Below are 17064 nucleotides of genomic sequence, written 5' to 3' on the forward strand. Positions count from 1 at the left end.
CCCCTGTCAGACCCTCAAAGCTCTCCCTATGCTGCTAAAGCACATGCCCGGATCCAAATGGCGGAACGAGGCATGCCCACGTACCTAAGACTGATGACCACTGTAACCCCTACAATAGAGGAAGGGGCACGGCCACCGGTGCCCTACTCAGTATATGGAGGGAACCGTGGCCACCTCAGATCCAGTCAGAAAATAATCAGGTACACAACAATGTCTGTACACTTAGCTGAAGGTGTTGCAGCCGCAGAGAAGACGGATCCAAGGACAGCTGGCAATATCCGGAGTGCTTGCTGCAGCAGAACACAGGTCCAGTGAACTGATAGCTACAAGTGAAGATACTAAAGCAAGAGCTACAACTGAAATGAGAACTATAATCCACGCCCTACAATAGGAGGAGGGGTGATATAAAGAGAGGGAAATCAAACGCATGAGGAACAGCTGGGAGGAAGGAAACCAAAAGTAAACAGAGCAGTGAGAACTCCTCCCAGCTCTAGTAGTGACATCATCACAGGGGTGGAGAAACAGAGCTGTGGGAACGTCCCAAAGCTCTGGTAGTGACAGTACCCCCCCCTCTACGGGTGGACTCCGGACACCCAGGACCCACCTTCTCAGGATGAGCCCTATGAAATGCCCTGATGAGGCGAGTGGCTTTAATGTCCGACACCGGAACCCACATCCTCTCCTCAGGACCATAACCCTTCCAATGAACGAGGTACTGAAGAGAACCGCGGACAATGCGAGAGTCCACAATTCTGGAAACCTCAAACTCCAGATTGCCATCAACCAAAATCGGAGGAGGAGGCAAAGAGGAGGGTACCGTGGGCTGGACATATGGTTTTAAGAGAGATCTGTGAAATACATTATGTATCTTCCAAACCCGTGGAAGATCAAGACGGAAGGCAACAGGATTGATGACTGACAAGATTTTATAAGGCCCAATAAACTTGGGACCCAATTTCCAGGAGGGAACCTTCAGTTTAATATTTCTTGTAGACAACCACACCAGATCACCCACATTCAGGTCCGGACCAGGCACACGTCTCTTATCAGCCACACGCCTATACCTCTCACTCATCTTTTTAAGATTACTCTGAATCTTTTGCCAAATGGTAGACAAAGACGAGGAAAATCTCTCCTCCTCAGGTAAACCAGAAAGAGCCCCTCCCGAGAATGTCCCAAACTGCGGATGGAACCCATATGCACCAAAGAATGGTGACTTATCAGACGATTCCTGACGACGGTTGTTCAGAGCAAACTCAGCAAGAGGGAGAAATGAACACCAATCCTCCTGGTTCTCTGCCACAAAACAGCGCAAATATGCCTCCAGATTCTGATTGAGGCGCTCAGTCTGACCATTCGACTGCGGGTGAAAAGCAGAAGAGAAGGACAGCCGAACCCCCAGGCGAGAACAGAAAGCCTTCCAGAACCTGGACACAAACTGCGTGCCTCTATCGGAAACAATATCAGAGGGAATGCCGTGCAATTTAACAATATGGTCGACAAAAGCTTGCGCCAACGTTTTAGCATTGGGTAAACCAGGGAAAGGTATGAAATGAGCCATCTTGCTAAAACGGTCCACCACCACCAGGATCACCGACTTCCCCGAGGAACGAGGAAGATCCGTGATAAAGTCCATGGACAGGTGTGTCCAAGGACGGGAAGGTATGGGTAACGGGAGAAGGGAACCTGAAGGCCGTGAACGAGGGACCTTAGCGCGAGCGCACGTCTCACAAGCAGCCAGAAAACCAGCCACCGACTTACGAAGAGCCGGCCACCAAAATCTCCGAGCAATGAGATCTACCGTGGCTCTACTCCCGGGGTGACCAGCAAGAACCGTATCATGATGCTCCTTAAAGAGTTTGTGACGTAGCTCAGGAGGCACGAACAACTTCCCAGAAGGACAACGGGCAGGTGCCTCAGTCTGGGCAGCCTGGACCTCGGCCTCCAAATCGGAATATAGAGCAGAAACAACTACCCCCTCCGCCAAAATGGGACCCGGGTCCTCAGAGTTTCCTCCTCCCGGAAAACAGCGAGAGAGAGAGCATCAGCCTTCACATTTTTTATCCCAGGTCGGAATGTAACAACAAAATTGAATCTGGAGAAGAACAGAGACCATCTGGCCTGTCTCGGATTCATACGCCTGGCCGACTCCAAGTATGCCAGATTCTTATGGTCGGTAAAAACGGTGATAGGGTGCCTGGCCCCCTCCAACCAATGGCGCCATTCCTCGAAAGCCAACTTGATGGCCAACAACTCCCTATCTCCCACATCATAGTTTCTCTCTGCCGGGGAGAGTTTTTTTTAGAGAAAAAGGCACAGGGTCGCCATTTGGCAGGAGAAGGGCCCTGGGACAAAACGCACCCACACCCACCTCGGAAGCATCCACCTCAACAATAAAAGGTAAGGAAACATCGGGATGCACCAAGACGGGAGCAGACGCAAAACTCTCTTTAATCTTAGAAAAGGCTGCAAGCGCCTCCTCCGACCAAGAGGAAAAATCCGCCCCCTTTTTTGTCATGTCCGTAAGGGGTTTGACAACAGAGGAATAATTCAAAATTAACTTTCTGTAATAGTTCGCAAAACCCAGAAAGCGCATCAATGCCTTCTGATTCTCAGGAAGCTCCCACTCAAGTACAGCACGGACCTTCTCCGGATCCATGCGAAAACCAGAAGCAGAGAGGAGAAAACCCAGAAATTGAATCTCCGATACCATAAAAAGACATTTCTCCAGCTTGGCGTACAATTTATTTTCCCGCAGAATCTGCAGAACCTGAAAAAGAGGATCCTGATGGGTCTGAACATCAGGGGAAAAAATCAAAATATCATCAAGATACACCAATACAAATTTCCCCATTAAATGGTAGAAAATACTATTAACAAAATGCTGAAAGACGGCCGGAGCATTCATTAGGCCGAAAGGCATAACGAGATTCTCGAAATGCCCGTTAGGGGTATTAAAGGCCGTTTTCCATTCATCCCCCTCTCTGACCCTGACCAGGTTGTACGCGTCTCTCAAATCCAATTTGGAAAACACCTTGGCCCCAACAATTTGGTTGAAGAGGTCCGGGATCAGAGGAAGGGGATAGGGATCGCGAATCGTGATACGGTTCAGCTCCCTAAAATCTAGGCAAGGTCTCAGAGAGCCATCTTTTTTTTTAACAAAAAAAAACCCGCGGCCACAGGTGACTTTGAGGGACGAATATGCCCCTTCTCGAAACTCTCGGAGATATAAGTTCGCATTGCGATTCTTTCCGGTTGTGAGAGATTGTAGAGGCGTGCTTTTGGCAGCTTGGCGCCGGGAATGAGGTTAATGGGACAGTCAAACTCCCGGTGAGGAGGTAGCTCCTGAACACCGCTCTCGGAAAACACGTCCGAGAAATCAGAGAGAAATGATGGCACAGTTTTAGTAGACACCTCTGCAAAAGTCGCTGTGAGACAATTCTCTCTACAAAAGTCACTCCACTCATTTATTTGCCTTCCTTGCCAATCAATAGTGGGGTTATGTCTAGTGAGCCAGGGTAACCCCAAAACTAGAGGAGAAGGCAATCCGTTAAGGACAAAACAAGATATATCCTCCACATGAGTGTCACCTACAGCTAGCCGGATATTGTGAACAATGCCCTTCAGAGATCTCTGTGAGAGTGGAGCAGAGTCAATAGCAAAAACAGGTATATCCTTTTCTAATGTGCAAACCTGAAAACCATGCATGGCTACAAATTGAGTGTCAATAAGATTGACGGCCGCTCCACTATCGTCAAAAATCTCACAAGAAATGACTTTGCTCTCTAGCGCCACCCTGGCAGACAGGAGAAAACGGGAACTGCAGGTCAGAGGAAAAGCATCAATTCCTACATCAACTTTGCCCAAAGTAGCAGATGAAGCAGAATTTGATGATTTACCTTTTGAGGTTTTTCTCTTATTATCGCTCTTAGTACAGTTCAAGAATCTCCTAGACGGACAAACATTTGCCAAATGACCTATGCCCCCACAACAAAAACACACCATACTCTGAGGACTAAATCCTCTTTTATCAGGGGCAAGTCGACCTAGCTGCATGGGCTCCTCCTCAGAAGGGAGCGAGACAGGATGAGGCCCCTGCACACTGAATGAGTCCGCACCAGTGCCCCTAGACTGACAATGGCTGGTCTCGTTTCTTTCTCTTAGACGCCTGTCAAGGCGTACCGCCAATGACATGGCAGACTCTAAGGACGTTGGTCTCTCATGGAAAGCAAACGCATCTTTTAATCTCTCTGAGAGACCATGACAGAACTGACTCTGGAGTGCAGCATCATTCCAACCCGAATCAGCTGCCCATCTCCGAAATTCAGAACAATAAAGCTCCGCAGACAGTTTGTTCTGGCATAAAACACGTAAGTTAGATTCGGCCAGAGCAACACGATCCGAGTCATCATAAATCTGCCCCAGGGCCACAAAAAATCTTTCCACGGATTGAAGGGAGGGATCCCCTGATGGCAGCTAAAAAGCCCAAGTCTGAGCATTACCCCTGAGCAGGGAGATGACAATCCTCACCCTCTGCTCCTCCTTACCAGAGGAGTGGGGACACAAGCAAAAATGGAGTTTGCCTCTCTGAAGCGAACAAAATTCTCACTGCCCCCGGAGAACGTTTCCGGAAATGTGAGACCTTTGGCTCGCAACAGACTCCATGAGCCGGAGCAGAGCCCAATGCTTGAAGCTGAGTCATAGATTGACGGAGATCCGCTACTTCCAAAGAAAGACCCTGCATGCGGTCAACCAGGCCAGAAAGCGGATCCATGTCAAAAAAGGACGGTTTTGGTGGATTATAATGTCACGGCTGTATGTGAGCAACAATAGTATACACAGTAAAAGAGCTACTGACCGGACCCAAACTAGGGAGGATAAAGGGTGACCCCTGTCAGACCCTCAAAGCTCTCCCTATGCTGCTAAAGCACATGCCCGGATCCAAATGGCGGAACGAGGCATGCCCACGTACCTAAGACTGATGACCACTGTAACCCCTACAATAGTGGAAGGGGCACGGCCACCGGTGCCCTACTCAGTATATGGAGGGAACCGTGGCCACCTCAGATCCAGTCAGAAAATAATCAGGTACACAACAATGTCTGTACACTTAGCTGAAGGTGTTGCAGCCGCAGAGAAGACGGATCCAAGGACAGCTGGCAATATCCGGAGTGCTTGCTGCAGCAGAACACAGGTCCAGTGAACTGATAGCTACAAGTGAAGATACTAAAGCAAGAGCTACAACTGAAATGAGAACTATAATCCACGCCCTACAATAGGAGGAGGGGTGAGATAAAGAAAGGGAAATCAAACGCACGAGGAACAGCTGGGAGGAAGGAAACCAAAAGTAAACAGAGCAGTGAGAACTCCTCCCAGCTCTAGTAGTGACATCATCACAGGGGTGGAGAAACAGAGCTGTGAGAACGTCCCAAAGCTCTGGTAGTGACAATACCTCACAGAACGGACATTTTGCATCTCCCACTCCCGCACCACCTCCTCATCTCATTCCCTCTCAGTTGGTGTCCCGCAAGGCTCTGTCCTAGGACCCCTGCTCTTCTCTATCTGCACTTTTGGCCTGGGACAGCTCATAGAGTTCCATGGCTTTCAGTATCACTCTTATGCTGACGACACACAAATCTACTTCTCTGGTCCAGACATCACCACCTTACTATCCAGAATCCCACAATGCCTATCTTCCATATCATCCTTCTTCGCCTCTCGCTTTCTAAAACTTAACATGGATAAAACAGAACTCATCATCTTTCCCCATCTTGATCAAATTCCCCGACAGACCTATCTATCATGATCAATGGCTGCACACTATCCCCAGTCAACCAAGTCCGCTGCCTTGGAGTGACCTTGAATTCTGCCCTTTCCTTCCGACCGCACATCCAAGCCCTTTCCACCACCTGCCGCCTCCAACTCAAAAACATCTCCCGCATCCGCGCTTTCCTCAACTTTGAATCTGCGAAAATGCTTGTACATGCCCTCATCATCTCCCGCCTGGACTACTGCAACATTCTCCTCTGTGGCCTCCCATCTAGCACTCTCGCACCCCTCCAATCTATCCTCAACTCTGCTGCCCGACTAATCCACCTCTCACCCTATTACTCCTCTGTCTCTCCCCTCTGCCAAGCCTTTCACTGGCTCCCCATTGCCCAGCGAATTCACTTCAAAGTACTAACAAATACATACAAGGCCGTCCACAACCTGTCTCCTCCCTACATCTCTGAGTTACTTTCCAGATACATCCCCACACGCACTCTCCGATCCTCACAAGACCTCCTTCTCTCCTCTCCTCTTATCACCTCTTCCCACAATCGCCTCCAGGATTTCTCCCGCGCATCCCCCATACTCTGGAACTCGCTACCCCAAGATATCAGACTCTCACCGACAGTGGCATCCTTCAAAAGAAACCTGAAAACCCACCTCTTCAGACAAGCCTACAACCAGTGACCCTGCTGCCTCCATACCGTCATGACCAACCTCACCCGCACCTACTGTGTCCTTCTCCCATACCATGTAGATTGTAAGCCCCCACAGGCAGGGCCCTCTCTCCTTCTGTACCAGTTTGTAACTTGTCTTGTTTATGATTAGTGCAATTGTCTGTATTATGTATGTGCACCGCTCATCATATGTACAGCGCTATGGAATGAATGGCGCTTTAATAATAAATAATAATAATAATACATTTAATATATATATGTTGAGAGCTTTTACCGATGTATATGCCAAATGTGTGGCTGAGACAAGGTGCACGAGGCCTGGAAACTGACATGACAAACTCAGCACTGCTACACATATACTCCAGCTATTATTACACAGCATTTGTATTGTACATACTGGTTATAGGTAACCTGGAGACCCAGCCCAGACAAAGTTTATTAGATATTCAGTAATGAGAATTGTCTGTGTTGATCTACCAATAGAAAGCGAGCGATTTGCGGACGAGATAAAACTCAGCACTTATTAAGCGCATTTCCACCAAATCTGCATGAGAATTAAATTTCACTTTCATCAAGAAGTGAATAACATATGGGAGAAGGTGTAATCTTATTTATCAAAAATCATTTGTATAATTAAACACGAATAATGCAAAAGGTCGGGAGGGGTGAGGATTTGCATGAGAAAGTCCTTTGTGGGATGTCACTCGCAATAGACAGAGTATATGGATGGGAAGGTTTGTAGGGTTAAATTAGGCTCAATAATGGCCAATTACACAGTGATCAATCAGGAAGATTGATCTAAATGGCAATACAAAACGACTGCCTAAGCGATTTTCTCCACCATATTCCTTACTAAGCTTTTGTGTTTTTCTGAAGTTTTCACCTCGGCTTGAATTTGTGTTGTTTATATTCTTAGTTTTTGTGTTACTTTGTTTCACCCTATATGTGGTAATTGCTACAAGTGCATCATAACAAAAAAAATAGCACTGTCCAGCACTGCTACATCAGCTATCGTGGACTGCCATCTCAACTCTGCGGATGTGTTTGCAGAAATCATAGCGGCCTGTAAGCATTATTCAGACTTGGCCCCTCACTGAGGTCTCGTTCACATTTCGGAGTCCGTTTGACCCATCCATGAAGGATCCGTGTGTCTGTTTTTTGCCCTCCGTATGTCCTCCGCATTCCATGGATGCTGCGCAGCTGAAAATTTATTTCCAGGGCATCTCCTACCAGTGAAAAACGGACCAAACACGGATGACATCTGTGTTGTGTCGGTGATTTATCACAGACACATACACTTCAATCTGCATCACAGGCCAAAGTAGTGCATGACCCACAGTCAGTAAAAAAAACGACAGATGTGTGAACAAACACATAAAAATCAATGGGTACGTGCGCTGTCCGTGGAAAATGCGGGCAACATATGTCAGTGAAAAAAACGGAAATGTGAGCTTGGGCTAAATATACCATGCCTTTAGGCTGGGGCTACATAGTAACATGCAACATGGCGATCACAATGTGCATTGCGACATAATATGCCCTGTCTTCAAGCATGTGACCTGTTGTGACAGTTGCAAAAATTTTTATGCATTTGGATTTTTGGGTTGTGAGTGACTGCCATCATAGAACACAATGCAAGTGACATGTGACCGGGACTTGTTAGGGACTTTTCTGCGATTTGCTTATTTTTTCACAGGCAGATTGCAGCTCTAAAGTAGTCACTTGATGACAAGTTGCGAACAATTTGTAGGTTGCACAACTTTTCTGAGACTTGCAGTCGTATGACACGTCCCAAAGAGAACTAGATCGCAACGCGCATGCACGGCCACCCTCCGTTCATTTTTATGGGAGTACCAAAAATAGCTGACTGCCAGCTCTGCTATTTCTGGCAGTTCTATAGCAGTGAATAGAGCGGTGGCTGCGCTTGCGCGGCGCGCTCTTCATCCTTCATCCAATTCTATGCCAATTTTCAGTGCTTCCAAAATAAATGGAGGGCGGACGCGCATGTTCACTGCGCTCTCCGAACTTTGGGCAGTCCATTCTAGAGATAGGTGTGAGTCCCAGAGGTGGGACCCGCACCTATCTAACATTGGTGACACATCCTAACGAGGGGGTTATCAGCTGCTTTTGGGGAAGCCGCGGGCAACCAGGCAAAGGAAAATGTAGAATTACATGGCAGCCATTCAGGTGGATGGTCATCTCGAATATGCAAAATTGGGAGCCACTCGTACACATCGTATCTTCATTTTACGGTGTCTTCAGGAGACCACAACTTTTTATGAACCCACTTAGATTTGTAGCTTGTTCACAGTGTGATGTTTCAGGCACAGGGGGAAATAGTATGGACCCACTAAGTGCTTATGAGTCGGTAATACGGGTCCAAAGGTTGTCCAAAAAAAGAAGCAGCAAATGTTTGAAATGGAAAATAAAAAACAAAAAGCAAGTCAATCCTGCAGCGATCCAGCACATATGCTTCAGTGGCCTACAGGCTACCAGTGATACTGGCCACATGCCATAGCTACTGGTATCAGATCGACAGGAGAATACTATTTTTTATTTTATTTTTTTATTTCAGGACATTTATTTTTTTTGCCATTGTTTTTGAACAACTCGACACCTAAAAATTAAAAATAGCAAACGAGATCATAAAGTTATATTACAGAGATACCAGCTCTGACTGTACAGTATAGCCAATGACAATCTAAGGTGGAGCTACATGTAATAAATTATACCAATTTCTAGAAATTAAAGCATTTCACCTATCAGAATAGATTCCCGTCATTGTACAACATGCAAGCAGCATGGGAAACCCTATAAAGCCATTATAAATAGGTGGAAACAAAACACTTAAGGCAAGTCATTTAATAATCAGTTTCCTATGGGTGTGTAATGAAATAGTTATGGTTTTCCCATGAGAGCGATAAGGAGATATTAAAAGGTCTTTCCAATATCTTTAATAGCTAAGGGCAACAGCTGATTCAATAGATTCGATCAAAATCACCAGTTCCTCAGCTGCCGGTGATTTATCGCCCCTGCTCCTTCCAGTCATCACTCATCTTAGTTTGCTTTTCACCGCTCATAAATTATGCCTCATAAATAAAAATACACAATCAAGAAAATCATATCAATTCATCCACAGTGAATAAATAGCTGCCCCATAGCACTCTCCCCGCTGTCTACTCAACAGACCTGTTTTATATTTCATGCTAGCGGTTTCTAATAGGCCGCTTCGCCCACGTCTGTCTGCACGGACAAAATATTTCGCTTTGTGGGTAAGTGGAACAACGTTACAGATTTGTTAAAAGGATGGAGAAATAACCAGAATTATAGATGGAGATTTGCAAAATGTCTAATTTGAGGCACAGCATGGGGGCCAAGATCTACCCCATTAGTTAGATTTCGGGTGAATGTTAAGGGTCGGAATGGCTCAACATTAGATGAGTAGATCCTACGTTGAGTCCATCCAAAACATCCAGTCCATGAGGTCAAGCCATGGCCAAACCTCTGAAGCTTAAAGGGCATCTGTCAGCAGATTTGTACCTATGAAACTGTCTGACCTGTTACATGTACACTTGGCAGTTAAGGCATCTGTGTTGGTGCCATGTTCATATGTGCCTGCATTGCTGAGAAAAACAATGTTTTAATGTATGCAAATGAGACTCTAAGAGCAATGGGGACATTGCCGTTACAGCCAGAGGCTCTGCTCTTTGTGCAACTGCCGCACCCACTCCACTTTGATTAACAGGCCAGGCAGGCGTGATTAAGATTACAGTGTCTGGCGCTATCAATCAAAGTGCAGAGGGTGCGGCAGCTGCAGAGAGAGCAGGGTCTCTGGGTGTAACAGCAACACCCCCGTTCTCCTAGAGGCTCATTTGCATATGAACATGGGACCAACACAGATGCCTTCAGCAGCCAAGAGCACATGCAACAGGTCAGCTTGTGTCATAGGTACAAATCTGCTGATAGATGCCCTTTAAAGGGTTAATACCGTCATAGATGCAGGTTCTACTTCTGAGGCCCACACTTATGTTGAGTACAGGGGTCCCACCGACCTCTGTCCCACCTAGTGAGGCAGCTGATGGCTACCACATCCATGTGGGAAATGAATGGAGAGGTAGCCAGGTTGGACTGGCCCACTAGAAGATCCATTGGGCAAGCCATTCTGAAGCTTATAAGCTTACTAATAATAGTATTAATAATAATAATTAATTTATAATAGGTCTGTGTCGCACCTCTGGGGTCTTCACTTATGTTAACAACCGAGGTCCCTTACTCCCTCGACTCCTGGTCAGGCAGTCGCTTAAAGCTATATCAAGGTTGTGAGTGAATGGAGAGATAGCTGGGTTGGAATAGCCTACCAGAAGACACAGTATTATTTGGTGGGCCAATCCAAACCACAGGCCATGCGTTGGGCAAACCTGTCTAAAGCTTAAATTGCTATCCACTTCACAGATAATTATTAACCATTCACAGGACATGCCATAAATATATGATAGGAGCAGGCTTCCCATTCTAGGACGCACATCTATGTCAAGAACATGGATCCCCCAATCCCTATCCTGCCTGATGGGGCGGTCACTGACCTTTGTTAAAGATGCCCTCAATCGGGACCAAATAAGTTTGCTCTACTGCTCCAAATTATCTAAGTGCAAGCGCCATATTGTAATGGCTTCACATTAACATCAGTACAGCATAAGTCATATATGACACATCAGGGAGGAGGGTCCTCTTGGAACTTGAGTGAATAAGGCATTAGCTGAGAGCTGGAGGATATAGGGGCCATCTTACTTAATCAAGAATGATATCCACATCTCTATCACCTTTAATGATGTGGACAGCATATGATAAAAAAGGTCTTTATTGTGTGTAAAGTGGTGAATGTTTTTTGAAAGTGGTCCACAAACACTCCAGAGTAACTCTGTATATACTGTATTCCATATTTAAAGGTTTCTTCTTCCCCCTAGTAAAGCATGTTTTTAACAGATGGGGTATCATTCCAACATTCCACTATATTAGCTAAAGCTTCTTCCACCAACTCTCACAGTGGACATCATACCTGATACTCATACTCTGTATATGGCAGCAAATCCACATCCTGAAATGACAGTGAGGACCCATTGAAAACCAACTCTGTGGACATAATTTCTTTGGGGTCATTTTGCCTCCTTCGATAAACATCATATCTTATGATTTTCCCGTTTGGTTGTTGTGGACCGTTCCAAGCCAGTAATGGAGCTTGAGTGTTTTTCTGGACATCAATGAGTGGAGCAGGTTGTGATTCTGGGGGAGCCTCCATGGTATGACCAGTCATCCACTCACTTACAGCACATCCGAGTAGAGTGCAGGCTTCAACTCTTGCTTCATACCTGAAAAACAAGAAAAATAGGTGGTTTATCTTCCATGGATGTTCTTGTGAACATGATTAAAAATGTTATGCATTTCGGGATGACCTTAGGTGGAGACAGAACTTGACCTAAATCTCCTGGGACCCAATGCAAAACATGTGACATGGCCAATATCTACCATGTGCCATTCATAATAATGGTGTCCTCTTATGTGGAAGAGGTTTATTGGGCTTCCTCAGGTACCTGGGCCACATGGGACCGTTGCACCTTATATATAGCATTCCCACACCCCTACTTGGCAAAAAATATCTTATAATGTTTACCATGTTTTTGAAGACATTTACCCACACTATCCAGCCTTCCACTGTAAACTATAGAATGATGATCATTTATGCATGTGTTCTGTCTACAGCCATCATTTACATTTTTGGACTTACTGTGTATATGGTTTCAGGTCCTTTATCACATAAGAGTGGTCATTTGGAGAAAGAAAAGAGCTGTTAAAGGTATACTGTTTGTCCTTCATTTCAGATGGATGATGAATATAAAGAGTATAATTTTGTATAGGCCCATTAGCCTTCAGAGGATCTCTCCAAGTAATCAATATCTTATTGGCACTTTTTGCATGAAGTCTTGGTGGTTCCATACCAGAAGGCAAGGATGGTTGGGTCTTTATACTTGCAGGTGAGCTTGTGCAACTCCCCTGGCTATTGCTGGCTTGTACAGTGTAAGTATATTCTGTTCCCGGTTCCAACCCAAAGTCATGATAGTGAATATCCAAACCCGTGTAAATCAGTAGACCATCTCTACGTAGCTCATAGTTTGCAATCTCTCCATTAGGTTTTTCGGGACTTTGCCATGAGATTTTAATGGACTGTGCACTTGTCACTACAAAACTTGGTTCTTTCATGTGAAATGGACGAACTTCCTTTGTTCTGACCAATGTATTTGAGCTACTCGTACAACCGCCATTGGTGCAAGCAACCAGGCTTAAATTATAGATGGTGAAGGGTTGAAGGTTGGATACAACTATTGATAATCTGGTTCCAACAAAGTATGTCTCATTATCGAACTTTACAATATATTTAGTGATTTCCCCATTCTGCATTGATGGTGGAGACCAAGACACGTTGACTTCTGTTGCACTAAGGGCTTCAGCAGTGGGTGGGTTTAGTACACTAGGTGGACCTTCTAACGTTCTTATGTGTGTAGCATCACTAATGGTACAACCTCCTAATGTGCAGGCTACTATGGAGTAAGTGTACTCGGAATAAGGAAGCAAATCTTCATCTGTATAATTTAATGTTGCATAGTCAAAATTAAAGGGTAACGTTATATTATTTTTCTGAAGCTTGTAATGCAATATTTTCCCATTGTCTTCTTCTGGCTTGGTCCATTGGATGACAATATGGTTGGGATTTTGAGAGTCATAGGATAACTTAGGTGGAGGAATAAAAGTGGGTGCTGCTTGACTGGTTTGACCAACTGTCCATATACTATCTGTGTACCCAACCGAGTTCCACACCCGAACCTTATACTCATAATCCGTCCAAGGTTTCAGTCCTCCGTCTGTATAGATAAATCTCATAGGCTCCGTGTTCAGTTGTCTAAACACAACACTTTCAGCAATGGTCTTCCGGTTCCCCAAAGAATTTTCCTGTGTGGACCTTTTAATGATCTCATATTGTATAATTTTTCCATTTGGATGGACTGGAGGTGACCAGGTTAGTTGAATATGAGTAGCATTGAGTGGTTTGATTTGAGGTGGGAGCTGAGATACAGGAGAAGCTTCATCTGTCTGGACACGATGTGGGAAAGTCTGGGTACAGCCGGCTGCAGTACAAGCTTCAAGTACCAAAGTATAAACTGTGAAGGGTTCAAGGCGACGGAGAAAAAATTGTTGGGATAGACCGCTGTATTCAAGACTGCCATCACTATATACGTTATACATCTGGAAAAAAAAACATGTATAGATAAAACTAGCTTCTGTTCACAGTTCAACTGGTCATTGTTACTCCATTTATAGATACCATCACATAGGAATTCATTACTAAAGCTGGCCATACAGCTATCTCTATCTACCTGTGTACCTGCATGCTGGGCTCAGCCTAACATGCATGTGTTCTGAATCAGGAGAAGGCATTAAGCTGCTTCCTGACACTTCTGACGATGGGTTATATCTTCGAGCTCAAAAGGATTGATTATGTTTAAACCCAACTTCATGATCCTTCTCTCCCCCAAAATCTGCCATCTGGAGAGAGTTTAGAGGCCCCCACATATTAAATCGTTGGCTGGTCCTACCAAAATTATTGGGCTTGGGCAACATGTGACTTCCCTATCTTTGCCCGTCTAAACAATAGCAAGACATTAAGGGTAGGTTCACACCCCTGTTTAGCTGATCTGAAAGGCTGTCCCAGCAGAGAACAGCTTTCCAAAGTTCACTGGATCTAGCCTAGCTGGATACTGCCATTTTCCTTGGGCCCCTATTGACCATAATGGGATCCGGCCACTTTCCGGCATTAGTGCCGTTTTTTGTCTGACCGAAAACCGACATTTATGCTGGAAAGCTAGGCCGGATCCGGTGAATTCTGGAAAGCTGTTCATTGCCGGAACAGCCTTTTAGATCAGTTAAACGGAGGTGTGAACCTACCCTAAGCAACTCAACTTGTGTTATGAAGAGATTACAGCTGCCAAGCAATGGGACCAAAGGCAATAGCCGCCAAGTACTCCAGACAAACCTTACATTTGAAGACGTAAAGGCTATGTACATTTCTTATTATTGTCCCAATAAATCCAAAATGAAAAATGAATAAACTTTGCCATAAATCCTAAATAAAAAAATGTTTTGTTTCTACAACTGCCTATCCATAGTAAAAATAGGTAAATATTTCTTTCTGTTTGTAACCCTGCCCTCTTGCAGTTTTATAACTTCTTCCATTTGTCTCCTTCTATGTCCCAACAACACATTTCGTAGGTAAGAAGGATAGATAAAAAGGGACTATGACTGGAAGAATAGACTACACAGAGTTTGTTGTCTGTTACCATGGAGACACTCTGTCAGGGGCAGTGGGTGTGGAACCACTGTGTCAAGCAACCAGTTTGACTTTAGGCTAGACCTAAAGGTCATTATCTTGGCAGTCCCCTGGTTTTCACCCTTTAACCCCTATACAGGCATCTGGACAATGGATGCAAGGGAGCCACCAGACCACAACCTTTTTGAATTGCCCACAGTGGTCAAAGACACCTGTGGGAATCACTGAGGGATCAGGCAAAAGCATAAGTCAGAAACAGACCAAGGGCAGGACAGGCAGGGTATGTGTGAATCCATAAAACAGTCCAAGAGTCAGAGCAGGTAGGTAAACAGGCACAGATCAGGTCAGGCAGCAGAAGGTCAGAATCCAGGAATCAGGCAGCACACCTTAGCAGGAACTAGCATTCTACTTAACCTATTACTCAGGCAGAGAATGAGTGAAACGGCACCGTATATATAGGAGAAACTAATTAACAAATTGAAAACAGAAGCACACAGCAGAAGCATACAGAGGCAAGGAAGGTATTAACCCTTGCTCTACTGGAGAAAGAGGTAAGGTTCAATAAAGAAACCCAGGGTGAGTGGAACAGTGCCCATGTCCGACTAAAATAGAAGGGTAGTGGCGGGCACGAACTGCCAACATAAAACATATAGTCTGCATAAGATCTGTATAAAGCAAATGGTAGTACATTTCTAATTAGGACTTATTGCAAAGTTGCTTCATTAGTTATTTTAGATTTATTGGGACAATACAAAAAAAAAAAAGTTTTGTCTATGGCAGTGGAAATCTTTCATAACTTCTGGATAACATGCATAATAATATAGGGTGTAAGAGGAGCCTGGCCAAAAATGCATTTCTTTTTTTGGCTGAATCTCCCCTTCACAGGAAAGAGAACAGCCAAGGATTTCTGGCATTTCCCATAAATACATTACTGGTTGATCTCACCAAAAGCAAGATTGGCCAGATATAATGTAATGGGGCACCTTAGCTAATCACCAGCACATATTCACATTCAGCGTCAGATAATTGTAATTCTGGACTAGACTGTAATCGGGGATGTGTGAATAGGAGTATAGATTGGTAGAGACAAGGTCACTGGCAGAGTGAAGATTATGTATAAGATGGTATCTGGAGGTTATCCAAGGGATATAGGCAGTAACTTGTTGGACATAGCTTAGAAGCTTAGGACTTGGACATGTATTCTCTGCTTAATGGGTAGCAAGGGAGCGACTAGGTATTGACAAATGTGGGAAAGCAAGGAGGTTACAAAAGATTACTGAGGGTCAGATGAGAGAGTCCAATGTTTTCCCATAAGGGTACCTTCACTTGCGGTAGATTTTTTCTGCTACTGAATATCAGCTCTATTCATCTGAATGGGGTTGTTTTGGTTGCAAGCACTTGGATTTCTGAAGGCCTCAATCAGGAATGGATTTTCACTCGCAGAAATGTTTTGCAACAATATCTGCCACGTGTGAAGGCAACCCAAGTGGAAGACAATGGTGGTAATACTCCGTGATAAGTTTCAGCTTAATGGATTCTAGGCTGCTACAATACTTTTGTGTCTACAGGAAGGGGAACAATCTTGACCTTACATAAGTAATATTTTACCACCAGTAATATTTTACCATCAGTACTCCATTAGTTCTAGTCGGTTGAGACCATCTGAGGAGTAACGCTCTTCCATCTTCTGTCTTCTCCACTGTGACGTTAACGGTGCTTGGTGCAGCCTCCAACGTCTTTATGGAAATCCATCCACTGGACACGGTCCCAGCACTATTGGTGGCCATGATACAGATGTGATACATTGAAAATGGATGTAGCCCAAAGACCTTTGCCTGGTATATCGTTCCCTAAAACAAAGACAAACACAACAGATAACTCAAAGTGGTGATTTGTAGGTTATTTACAAAAAAAGGGAAAGTGTGATTCCTCAATGACATTACAAAAATGAAGCTTTCTGCAAAATGCAGAAGAAAGAGGCAGGGGCTCTGTTGGTCACAGCAGAAGGTTGCTCTTCAACCAAAATGTAGATCATAGTAAATAGTCAAAAGAAACCATAAATTAGATCAGCAGAAGGCTGGGATGTCTACCATGAGTTGTCATGGATTGTCCTTCAAAAATGTGGGCATTTATTATGATGATGGTCATTTCTGATGTCACCAAATCCTACCTGACTACAGTCGTAATGGGGAATTCTCATCTTAAAGACATTTTAAGCATATCCAAAAACTATCTAAAAAA

General features: G+C 44.7%; 1 protein-coding gene across 1 annotated transcript in view; it reads right to left on the minus strand.

Annotated features, from left to right (window-relative positions):
* The window catches only part of USH2A (usherin), a 1179609-nt gene that overhangs the window by 60192 nt on the left and 1102353 nt on the right, over nucleotides 1-17064 (minus strand). Inside the window, exons 66-68 of the mRNA XM_040430191.1 lie at nucleotides 16449-16673; nucleotides 12229-13742; nucleotides 11503-11812 (exon numbers count right to left, since the gene is read on the minus strand). Coding sequence (XP_040286125.1) covers nucleotides 11503-11812; nucleotides 12229-13742; nucleotides 16449-16673 — 2049 coding nt within the window. The remainder of the gene's footprint in view (nucleotides 1-11502; nucleotides 11813-12228; nucleotides 13743-16448; nucleotides 16674-17064) is intronic.

Source organism: Bufo bufo, chromosome 4 (genome assembly GCF_905171765.1).
Source record: "Bufo bufo chromosome 4, aBufBuf1.1, whole genome shotgun sequence".
Lineage (NCBI taxonomy): Eukaryota > Metazoa > Chordata > Amphibia > Anura > Bufonidae > Bufo > Bufo bufo.